Source organism: Fusarium pseudograminearum, chromosome 2, assembly GCF_000303195.2.
Source record: "Fusarium pseudograminearum CS3096 chromosome 2, whole genome shotgun sequence".
NCBI classification, from domain to species: Eukaryota; Fungi; Ascomycota; class Sordariomycetes; order Hypocreales; family Nectriaceae; genus Fusarium; species Fusarium pseudograminearum.
Window position 1 is genome coordinate 2361580 of NC_031952.1, and position 12189 is coordinate 2373768.

Genomic DNA, 12189 nt, shown 5'->3' on the forward strand with positions numbered 1-12189 from the left:
GCTTTGTAGATAGCGATAATCCGCAATCATTAGGTCGCCATGGCGCTGCGATCCGATATCAATGGTACCTCTACGCCCGTTGCTGAGTCAAATGGAGTCGCTTCAGCAGCGAGACCCAGACCGAACGGCCACTCAACCTCCAACGATACTACTGGAAACGACGAAAACGGCCAACGGCCCTTGAGCGCACCAGGCCGCCGAAACGGAAGCATAGCCTTGGAAACGAGAGACGATATTGAGCACCACCAGCAGACGCGGCCTGCGAAGCCGTTACTACTCCGATCGAAGAGCGACTACGCGCCACGGCCGATGGATGAGCCTGAGCCTATAGAAGAAGACATACCTGATTGGGGTGCTAGACACGGTTTCGAAGATCATTATCAATCCGAAGATATTATATCTCAACTGGCTAACGTGAGTTGAATTCTCATTGATTCTTCCTGTGCACTAGTCGGTCAGTTCCGGTGCACCCCTAGTTCTGTATCATGCTCGATTGATGCAAGACAAAGATCCCGGCTACAATGTATGCTGTGGCACGTGGGGAAAAACACCTCACTGATCTGCGGACTTCTTCACCTGGTCCATTCGACCGCTTGGAGGTTCTCTTCAGGCTCTGTTGTGAATATATACACACACAAACATCTGCAGAACTCATGACAAGAGCACTCTGTATTCGCGGCATGCCTGCCAGTTCTCGACCCTCAAGCTAACGCTACTTGTAGAATTGGTACATGTACTATACCGATAAACGACATGAAACGACAGGCAAACCGAAACCACCCCAGTACGAGCTCCAAGATTGGCGACAGAGGGACAGGTTAAAAACAGTATCTGCAGCTCTTGCAGTATGCTTGAACATAGGAGTTGAACCTCCCGACCAACTGAAAACCAACCCAGGAGCGAAACTCGAGGCATGGACGGATCCGACCGTTCCCCCAATTCAAAAAGCCCTCGAAAACATTGGCAAGGCTCTACAGGCACAATATGAAACCCTCGCGATAAGAGCGCGATATAAACAGTACCTGGATCCTTCTGTCGAAGAGACGAAAAAATTCTGCATCTCACTACGTAGAAATGCCAAAGAGGAACGTGTTCTTCTTCATTACAACGGACATGGTGTTCCCAAACCCACCGCATCAGGCGAAATATGGGTTTTTAATAAGAATTATACCCAGTATATCCCAGTATCTTTGTACGACCTACAACATTGGCTGCAAGCTCCTACTATCTTTGTTTGGGATTGTTCTGAAGCTGGCAATATCCTGAACAATTATCACAGATTTGTCGAGAAGCACGAAGAGGAAGAGGATGAAGCTGCAGAGCGGGACCCCAACTACACAAAGACGAATTTCCGGCCCTATATTCACCTGGCTGCATGTGCTGTGAAGGAGAATCTCCCAACAAACCCTCTGCTGCCTGCCGATCTCTTTACTGCTTGTCTCACTACTCCTATTGAGATGGCTCTTTGGTTTTTTGTTCTACAAAACCCTCTCAAAACAAAGGTCAGTCCAGAGCGAGCGAAAAAGCTGCCTGGCCGACTTCAAGAACGGCGAACTCCACTTGGTGAGCTTAATTGGATCTTCACTGCCATCACAGATAGCATCGCGTGGACAACGTTGCCGCGTGATCTATTTCGCAAGTTCTTCCGACAGGATCTCATGGTGGCAGCTCTCTTCCGCAATTTCCTGCTGGCCCAGCGTGTTATGACTGTCTATGGCTGCCACCCTCAGTCTTATCCCAAGCTGCCAGATACTCATCAACATCCATTGTGGGAGACCTGGGACCTGGCTGTAGATATGGCGCTATCTCAGCTCCCTGCGCTGGAGAAGAAGGAGAGCGAAGGCTATGACTACGAGTATCAAAACTCGAGCTTCTTCACGGAACAACTTACCGCTTTCGATGTCTATCTTACAAGAGGCGATGCAATGGCTCAAAAGTCGCCCGATCAGTTGCCTGTCGTGCTACAGGTTCTGCTCAGCCAACAGCATCGTGTTCGGGCTCTTATCTTACTTGGGCGTTTCCTTGACTTGGGTCCATGGTCTGTCCAGCTCGCTCTGAGTATAGGTATCTTCCCATACGTTCTCAAACTTTTGCAGTCTGCTGCAGCTGAGCTGAAGCCCGTCATGGTTTTTATTTGGGCACGTCTCATTGCTGTGGACCTTTCTTGTCAGCAGGATCTCATTAAAGACAGCGGTTACAGTTACTTTGCACAAATCCTCAAGCCTTCTGAGGGGTTGCCTGTTGTTGATAGCGATGAGCACAAAGCTATGTGCGCGTTCATTCTGGCAATGCTTTGCAAAGACTACAAGAATGGTCAGATGGTTTGTAATCAGACAGACATCATGACTTACTGCTTGACCCATCTTCAAAATGAAGAGAACCCTCTCCTCCGACAATGGGCTTGTCTTTGCATAAGCCAGTTATGGCAAGACCTCCCAGAGGCAAAATGGCGAGGTATCAGGGAGAACGCGTACGTCAAGCTAGCTTATCTCGTGAGAGACCCTTGTTGTGAGGTGCGAGCCGCCATGGTCCATGCCATGACCACATTCCTTGGCATCCCCGATCTAACAGAGGAAGTGGCTCGAATTGAGGAGTCAATTGCATGGACCATACTTGATATGGGGAATGACGGAAGCCCGATGGTTCGCAAGGAGTTTGTCGTTTTCCTGTCACATTTCGCTGTTCGCTTTGAAAGTAAGTTCTTAGTTGCAGCTTACGAACAGCTAGTTGAGGAGAAGGAGTATCTCATCTTCCCTCCCCAAGATGACGGCCAGGAACACAAAATGGGCTTGCATTACGCAAGACCAGAAAATCGCAACAAGGACGGCACCATCAAACCAATGGCCCATGGACTTTCTCATAACACCGTATACATGGCCTTATGGAAGTTGGCTCTAGTACTCAGTGTGGATCCTCACCCTGAGGTACAACGAGAAGCTACTATTGTGGTAGACTATGTTCACCACGCGCTTCTCAGCTCAAAGGTCGGAGCTCAGACGCAACTTGTCATGGCCGAGATTCAAAAGCGTGCGACAAGACTGGCAAATAGGCACATGCCCAACACAAGCCAGCGGAACAGTACTGTTGGTTCTTCAAACTCGCAGCCATTACCTTCACCGGGACTCTTGCGCCGAACCGCCAGTTTGCTCTTTCCCTCGTTAGTCATCAATGAAGACAAATCGAGACCAACAACACCGACCCTGCCTCGATCACCATCAATGAAACTCGTTCCGAATCAAGTGCCCGTGCCTCCTGAACAGAACGACCGCACCTCAGCGCAGGCGTTGTACAATGTTGCGCATGAGCCGTATTCAGGTGCATTCAAAGAGCGAGATTTGACAAAGCCCCCCACGCTCCCACTCAAGAGCAGATTCCTGGAATGGTCCATTGAGTACTTCCGTGAACCACAGATGAAACCAAGCGAAGCAGACGAGCCGGGAAGCACCGAGTACAATGAACGGCTTTGGCGAAGAGCTCGAAATGAAACCATTTTCCGAGAAACTCAGCCATTAAAGCAACAAGCGGGAAGCCACAAGTGGAACAATCAGCTTGGAATTGTCAATAATGGGGCTCAGCCTGCAAAGATGACTTTCCATCAATTTGAGGACCATCTTGCTGTTGCAGATGAGGGCAACACGGTTTACGTGTGGGATTGGAAGAAGCAAGGTCGATTAAGTCGTTTCAGCAACGGAAATCCAGAAGGTTCCAAGATCAGCGATATGAAATTTATCAATGAGGATGACCAAGCGATGTTGCTTACAGGGTCTTCCGATGGTGTGATCAGAGTATATCGCAACTACGAATCGGACAGAGCCATCGAGCTTGCTTCTTCTTGGCGCGCCTTGACACACATGGTACCCAGTAACGTCAACTCAGGAATGGTGTTCGATTGGCAGCAGGTCACAGGCCGGGTCCTCGTTGCTGGCGACGTTCGAGTTATTCGTGTATGGTATGCGGCTTATGAGACCTGTGTCATGGATATTCCAGCGCGCTCGGGATCCTGCGTCACTTCCCTAACTTCTGATCAAATGACTGGCAATATGTTTGTTGCCGGCTTTGGAGACGGTGCTGTTCGCGTCTTCGATACAAGGAACAGACCTCAAGAGTCAATGGTGCGCAAGTGGAAGGATGAATCGGATCGGCAATGGGTCAAGAGCGTTCATATGCAGCGCGGTGGTCAGCGGGAGCTTGTGAGCGCAAGCAGGAACGGTAAGGTCAAAATCTGGGATATCCGTATGGACAAGCCCCTGCATTCGTTCCAAACAACACGAGACACGCTTCGGACTGCCAGCACACATGAACACCTACCGGTCTTTGCAGTGTAAGTATCAACCTTGGCAGGATCTCCAACTGGAAACAAAATGGGCTAATTTCTTATTAGGGGCACATCGGCTCACACCGTCAAGGTATTCAACCTTGATGGTCATGAGCTCTCGAGCGTTGAGCCTTACTCGAGCTTCTTGCAACAGAATCGCAGCTCGGCTATCTCAGCAACCGCATTCCACCCTCATCGGCCAATCCTAGGATGTGCTGCTCGAGGTGACCACCACATCAATCTTTTCACATGCGAGAAATCCGAATCTATGTCCTCAAGTTAGCATCCTTGGGGTAGCAGGTTTCACGTATAGTCAGTAAGCCATGCGTCCAAGAAGTTGAGATGGGATGAGAACCGATACCAGTTTCAGGACGAGGGAAGGGCAATGAATGTTCTCTGTATAGGTTGCACGTTGCATCATCAGGGTTTCTTTTGATACCTACCGGCGTTCAGGGGCAAGACAAGCGAGGCGATGCAAAGTTGCGAGTGAGATTGTTCTTCGACAGACATGTTTTTCCAAGGGCAACATTTTATGCGACTCTTGAAGTTAATTTCGTTAGACGAAGGAATGTGGCATTGAAGGAAAGTATAATACATTAATACAAATTGCTAATTCGGGCATTCGTGGAAATGTGAGCAAACGTCTTGTGGCAAGGCTGTCTTGCTCGAGATCAATCAGTGCCAAGTTGTGTGTGTTTGTATTCAAATAAACTATCCTTTGCCAATCATTCTTCCACATATATCTAATGCTTGTTTCGTCCTCGTTGGAGTAACACGCTACATACAATGACGCGAACACTAACCTTTCACCAATACGGCCACTATTGCGGAACTTGAGGGATGCAAATTTCAACATCTTCAAAGGGCCAAGGCGTGAACGGAAACGTGGTCATCTTTTCTTGGCCCAATAACCCCATTCATGGCGGTGGTGGCATTGGTTTGGTTCGTGTGGCTGCAACGCTTGCGTGATGGTCTTTGAACTTTTAGGCGTGCATTTGACCTATGAGCTTATATTACAGGCACCCACGACATTGCTATCTCGAGAAGTTGATAGGGCGAACAGACTGAAAGCCTTCTTGTGGATGCTGCAGCGACGGTTGGTAGACCTAGACGGAACTCCGGAATGGGGAGGTAAGTGAGGTTGAAAGGCACGAAGAACTAGGGAGTCGGATTGAGTTCAAACTCAGCAATGATCTGCCTGTCTTACTTACATTAGAGGTAGTTATGCGCTTATTCATAGGTAGGTCGGACTCACGGCAAAGACCTCCTATCATTTTCTTAATGCTGTTTAACGAATGGCTATAGTACCCGATGCAGATTGATGTTGGATGTGGGATGTGACTACCTGCCGACCTGATTAGGTAGCTGAGAGAGTGGCTTGGTTCAATGGTAGGTATGTGCGATTTTCCACTAAGCGGGTGCGTGAGATCCTCATCGTTCCCCACGTTCTACAACTTTCAACATGCTTTGTACATTCACGGTACACCGTCACCAAAACCAAGCCACACCACGATGCGCCAGTTTGATGGTTCTCTCAAGCCTTGTGAGCCCACATGTCGTGGGAAAGGTAAAGCCGAACTGCGGAACAAAATCACCGCTATCCTTACCTGGTTTGGTGGGCCTGAGAGCTTGCTGCATACATACCATGCACCAAGGGTCTTAGGATACTACTTACGAGGCGGGTTCAGCGGGGGAATGCGCGAAGCTAGGTTTGGCTATTATTGGTTACACAGAATGTTGATGTGTTAACGATGATACGTACGGGGACCTCACAGAAGCATAACTCCAGGCTATCCATGGTCTCCGATTACTTACTTACGTACATGGCATATCATTTGCGTGTCTTCACACAGACAAGCTTGGAACAAAGTTACCCAAGGTCTTACCTACCTACTCAGTACTTACATCCTTTAGTAGGTAGGTATGCACTATGCACTCAACTCACGCTCGTCGAGGTTGAGGCGAGTGTCAACAACCAACCATTCGGCAGTCTTACCTTATCGCCGGGTACCCTCCAGTTTCTTTCGCATGCAACCATGTAGTGATCAGAGTTTGCAGTTGTTATTTCCCATGTAGACCCGAGGGGTACGGTGGGGATGCAAAACCCGAGAGAACTCAGAATGTCGGCCGAGCCATGTTTGAGCTAAGGATTACCGCACAAGTAGAAACTAGAGATACGAGCAAGGGCTTCCTGTTGCATAACTAACCATTAAGGATCCTTCTGAGGGTCTTGTGGTGAAGCGGGCGGGTGAAGCGGGCGGGCGGCCGACTAAGCAGAAGTCGGATGCAGATGGAGCTACGGCTGAAGTTGTTGTCTATTATGCGACATGTGCCAGGTATGGTATGCTATGCTCGGTGAGCAAGCAAGACCAGGCTGAACTCAGATAACTAGCATTTAGACATCAAAGTGGGTTACGTGTTCAGAAAAGGGCCGAGAAATATACATTAACTACTTGCTGGCCCTGTAAGGCTGCGAATGAGGGTCGTTTTATATGTCGCGAGGTGTAGCTTTGGTGTTGTTCAGTAGGCCCAAATTCACAAGGACGGCATACTCAGTTGCAGATCCTGCCTGATTAGGCATAGCAAACCCGTGTGCCAGGTGCGAGGATGCCGCACATTCTATTCGATCTTGCTGGCAAGATAACTACATCGTAGAATGCTACTGAACACTGACGAGATATTTCACCTTACATGGTCCCGACAAAGGTATGAAGTGCAGATCCATGGACCCCCATTCCATCCCATGTGATGGAAGACCCTGCCATGTCTGCCTTAGTAGGTAGACGAGGATGCCCCACAGCCGACCTAAGATAGAAGGAGGAAGATTAAGAGAATACTGCGCTGTCGTTTTGTTCGGGGGCTAGAAAATGGATACTGTCAGTATCGAATATGCATTACCAATTTACCATGTACCTTCTAATCTGCTAAAAGTCCATCAACTAAGTAGTAGTCTGTGGAGTCGATAACTACTAGGTACTAGCTATAAGGTTGTTGGAATGTGTGGTATATCCATAGATCTCAACGCTGTGTATCTGAAACATGACGTACGTTGGAACTGACTGACTGACATTAAGGTCAACGCCACACACGATGTGGAATCGCTCAATTTCATACCATAATGGGCACTCGAGAAGCATTGGGTGTCAAGAGAAGTATTCCTGGGTTTCCACAACCTTTCATACCTCCCTGCATCAACGTTACCGTCCAATGTAACTAACGCAGGCCTGCATGCAGAAAAGACAGCCGCAATTTCCGGGCTATCTTCGAACGTCTGCACAGCCATCAGGACCCTGGTGAGATGACTGAATCGACTGCGTTGAGCTGGCGGGTAAAGTAAAGACGCAGCGAGAAGAAGACAGAGGAGAAAAGCTAAAGAACGAATTAGGTGCACAGTAACGTCGGCCGCCAGCTGCAGCTTCCCCGTCCAAACTCCTCCTAGATGGTGCTCTAGCTTCGAACGCGACATGGAACCCTTTCCATCAGTCTAAACAACGTCTCTGAGGCCTTTTTCTTCGTTTTTTGATCAATTGAAGTGTCTCTTGACAGCATGTTAGTTCCCAAAAGCGGGACTGGCTACCTACCTAGATATGTTGATATCCTCCTACCCTGGCCTTGCTCCAACTTGGCAACCCTACTAATAGAATATGCACGTCAAAAGGTAAGTGCCGTGCCCAGCAATAATTTGCACCATCATCTTACTGCATCGCGTCTAGCCTGGACAAGATCGAGAACCCACATCTGTCTCTTAAAAGGACCCAGGCCCAACCTTTCCCGTGCCCCCGTTCATAAAACGGATTCCACGTTATACTTTATCGAGACCCTTCCTTCCTTAACCCGGCTGTTGCGTCGCTCCTGCTGCTGCTCCGTGCTCACCTTAGCTTGACTTCCTACACCCGCCTACCTACCACTTGCTCTCATTTCCCTCCTGCCCTGTCTCTTCCTCCTCACTCAACACCATCTATCTACCTGCCTTCCTGCCTGGACAAAAATCATATATGACATTACCTGTTTGTTGTTCTGCTCTGCTCTGCTATACTCTACTGCTTAAATCAAGAAGCTCGATCAACTCTTTCGTTCCCTGAGCGGCATTGGGTTGCCAATTGCCCACCATCGCTCATCGCATTCATCTTAGGCTTTTTTGTCCGCCTAGTCTACCTATTTTGTTTCGCCACAGTCACTATTTCATCTCCAACCATCGACTCTGAAACCATCACAATGGATTTTACCGGGCAATACAACTTCACCAACCCTCAGCCTTATCACCAGTTTATGCCAATTCCTCCTCTGACGCCGTCACACTCTCATTCCGCCGGCTCCGATGATTTCAATGCATCCCCGCCTGTCAGTAAATGTTCTTCTCCGCGATCTCTTCTCCCCCCACTCCCCCGGCGCAGCCCTGCCTTAGCGTTCTCTTACCTGAGCATTACTCTATCAACCTTCAGCCTTAGATGTCCAACGTCTTTTGACTTCTTCTCCGTTGTACCTGCAGCTCGTTTATTTCATGACACTAGCTCATATAAGCTGACGTCTGGTTTGACATGTGCATAGGAAAACTACGACGGCCTTCCCACCACCCAAAATGACCAGTTCCAATCTTTCGATTATACAACCGCCCAAGGCTTCAACGCCAATCCTCACCAGCCTGCCTCCGGTTTCCCTGGACCTCCCACACCTCCAGGTCAGAACGTCTTCGCTTCCCAAATGCAAGGCCACCGGCAGCAAGGAGGCTCGATGAGAAACGGGTCCCCTGATGAACAATCAATCGCTCGAGGGGGCAGTGAAGAGGATGAGAATCTGACTCCTGCCCAGTCCCGAAGAAAGGCACAAAACCGCGCTGCGTAAGTTTGTCCAATGCTCTTGTCCTTATGCAGATCCATGAAGTCGGATTTTTGTCAAGCGGAGGGTCTCGATATACAGTTACTCCGGACGAGCTATTGCCATTTGCTCATCAAGCTAACATATGGTTCTACAGACAGCGCGCCTTCCGTGAGAGAAAAGAGAGGCATGTCAAAGATCTAGAGGCGAAGCTTGCTGGTCTGGAGGCTGCGCAGCAACAATCGTCTATCGAAAACGAGCGCTTGAAGCGTGATCTTCAGAAAATATCCACCGAGAATGAGATATTGCGTGCCACGTCACACACGGGTCATGGTTCCATCTCTCCCGAGCCTGCAACTGGACCGCTGCGCTTTAAGCCTACAGACTTCTACTCCAACGTATTGCAAAACCACACGAACAAATCGCCCTCCCACCGCATTGTCACCTCGGATGATGGCGAACGACTTCTCGCTGCAGGTGCCACGTGGGATTTTATCATTTCTCACGATCTGTTCAAGAAAGGTCTGGTCGATATAGCTGATGTGAGCGAACGTCTCAAGAACTGTGCTAGATGCGATGGCCAAGGCCCTGTTTTCTCAGAACGCTCAATCACTAATGCCATTGAGCAAAGTGTTGCTAGCGGCACTGATGACCTCCTCTGAACGACAAATGAGGTGTAAAAGGGGCCATTCAGCAGAAATGATATATGTGTGGCTTCATCATGATTGACGTATATCACATGAAGGAAATCAGTGGATAATCTATGATACCCCCGCCCGTCGGGGCTTTATGGCGTGGCGTTTTGTATTCGGGATTTAACGATTCATCCAGGGGCATTCTGGGACTTCGTGTCGAAGGTATGCAGCATTTGTATGCATATAAACGCGACCTAGCTGCGGGGAGTTATTAGGGGGTTACAAAAGACGCGTTCCCATTGTCAAATTCCTCTTGGCGGGCCCTCTTGGAGGGATCAATCAAACATTATTCAACCGTTCGTGCTTGGTCACGATTATGACAGCAAATATTGGATTACAGATAATGACAAATTTTACAACAGGAAAACCTCCGTGATACCAAACTATACTACAACCTCCAAGACACTCGCACATCTCGAGTGCAAATAATACAAACCAAGATACGCTGCAGAACTCCAGAAGAAAACCAAAACCCTTCGTCATGAAAATCATACATATCCCCCCTCGTTAAACCTGCCCGAAACAATATCTCTCAAGCTTCGGTCTATGTAGCAATCGTTATTACTTTCGTTCTCTCCCCTTTTAGATACCGTAGCCCTTTCGATTTTCCCTCTCTTCTTTAGCGGACAACGTATCCGTTGTCTCCTCCCAACAATTCATCCATGCTCGAGTCTTCAGACGAGATACACGACTGAAAGGTCGCCCAGGTAGTACAAGGACTTGGTTTATCACAGTCTCATTATTGCGCCAGGTCTCGGTATGTAGATAACAATCTAGTCCTTCTTAGTACCGTTGGCCTGGGGTCCTTCGTTCTCGACGTAAGGGTACTTGATGGTCAGGCACCAGATGTCAAGATAATCGCAGATGGTGACGATGACATCAACAACGAAACTGCCATACACACCAACAGCGGTTCCGAGCATCATGAACATGAAGGCAACTTGGTAAACACTATCACCAAGAGCGCTAGGCCAGCCGACGCCAAGATGTTGTTGGAAGATGGGTCCCAGGGAGTCGATGACACCGAAAGCAAGGGGCAGACCCAGCACGTTCCAGTAAGGGAATCGCAAGTGGACAAGGTGTGCTGTGATCATTTGTCCAACACTGTAAGCATTGACGAGGCCAGCGAAGAGGGCGAATGGGACGAGATGGCACTGGCGGATCTTGGGCTGAAGGTATAGATAGGCGACGACCATAGACCAGATGCTGAAGAATGGCACTAGGCCGAGAAGAGCGCCGCGAGAACGATCTCCACGAGCGCGACGAGCACGGATAACGTTGAGAGAAGATTCAACGGTGTTGAAAACCAGCATGATACTGCCCTGAACAAGGTACCACTCAGTGAAAGTGAGATTGTAGATGAAGGAAGGGACGCCAACGGTGGAAGGTACACCAATGGTCTGGAACATGCTCTGTTGCCAGAAGTGCGCACCGCCGACATATCCGGTAAAGATGAAAACCAGGACAATTGCGAGAACGCCCTCAACGGGACCGTTGACAATGCCGAGAGTCAGAGTCTTGGTGTGGTAGGTCTCCCAGGTCTGAACGTAGAAGGTCAAGAGAGCTGAGAAAATCAGTATCATGGTCTTGGTAGAATTATGAGTGCAAACTTACATGCGAACAGCACAGCCACAGTCTGCCAGCTTTGTCCCATGTTCTGAGAAGCGGCAAAGAGAAGGACCTCAAGTGATGTGTTACAAGCGTCCACACCATGGTCAAAGAGCTCGCCAAGAGGTCCGGATTGTCGGGTTCGTCGCCTACATTACTTGGATCAGCACAACCGGTTCTCGCAAAAGGGAGCGATTCTTCCGAGTCTACTTACGCTTGGGTTCCGTCTACAGCGTCAAATGTTTGATACAGGAACAATCCCAGGGCCCAAGAGTAGTATACCCATGGGGGACAATCCTGATCCAATGAGGGCGTGTACCACAGCATGGCCAGAAAGTTTGCAACGACAAAAGAAAATCCCGTTAAGGTGATAGCGTTCGGAGCCATACTCATGGGGAAGCACTTTATAACGAAATTGGTGTAGAAAGGCTTGAGAACATATTTGGAGAGCAGCGAATGGTCAACTCCAGAGTACTTGTACTCCCTGAGCGCCGGGAGCTCCTTTTGCCGCACGTAGACCATGGTGGAAGTTTCAGCCGTTCAGTTGCGGTTTCTTTTCTCTGATGTTCGTGTGTTTTGGTTGATGCAAAGCGATCGTTTGATATCGTGGCCTTTTTTTCTCCTTCAAGTGGGTAAAATCTGTGTTGTGTCCGATTCCGCTCTGCGCTTTCGCTTGGCTGATCGTGCAGTAATGTGCGTTCGAACTCGGATTCCCGGAGCAGACAAAGGTTCGCAGGAGTCACAGGCTGGGTACAG

At 49.0% G+C, this 12189-nt stretch overlaps 4 protein-coding genes across 4 annotated transcripts; 2 read left to right on the forward strand and 2 right to left on the reverse strand.

Annotated features, from left to right (window-relative positions):
- Positions 1–39: 39 nt before the first annotated feature.
- Positions 40–4598, forward strand: FPSE_11729 (uncharacterized protein; the record flags this gene model as incomplete). Its single annotated transcript, XM_009264846.1, has 3 exons — positions 40–414; positions 723–4321; positions 4382–4598. The coding sequence occupies 3 exons, from the start codon at positions 40–42 to the stop codon at positions 4596–4598; spliced, it is 4191 nt and encodes a 1396-aa protein (XP_009263121.1).
- An 875-nt stretch (positions 4599–5473) lies between these two features.
- FPSE_11730 (uncharacterized protein) lies at positions 5474–6525 on the reverse strand (the record flags this gene model as incomplete). Its single annotated transcript, XM_009264847.1, has 7 exons — positions 5474–5517; positions 5571–5599; positions 5923–5947; positions 5991–6030; positions 6221–6223; positions 6312–6458; positions 6523–6525. The coding sequence occupies 7 exons, from the start codon at positions 6523–6525 to the stop codon at positions 5474–5476; spliced, it is 291 nt and encodes a 96-aa protein (XP_009263122.1).
- Positions 6526–8530: 2005 nt separating this feature from the next.
- On the forward strand, positions 8531–9792 carry FPSE_11731 (uncharacterized protein; the record flags this gene model as incomplete). The annotated part of the gene is made up of 3 exons (XM_009264848.1): positions 8531–8656; positions 8864–9153; positions 9288–9792. The coding sequence occupies 3 exons, from the start codon at positions 8531–8533 to the stop codon at positions 9790–9792; spliced, it is 921 nt and encodes a 306-aa protein (XP_009263123.1).
- An 806-nt stretch (positions 9793–10598) lies between these two features.
- On the reverse strand, positions 10599–11955 carry FPSE_11732 (uncharacterized protein; the record flags this gene model as incomplete). Its single annotated transcript, XM_009264849.1, has 3 exons — positions 10599–11389; positions 11440–11582; positions 11648–11955. The coding sequence occupies 3 exons, from the start codon at positions 11953–11955 to the stop codon at positions 10599–10601; spliced, it is 1242 nt and encodes a 413-aa protein (XP_009263124.1).
- Between the last annotated feature and the right edge of the window lie 234 nt (positions 11956–12189).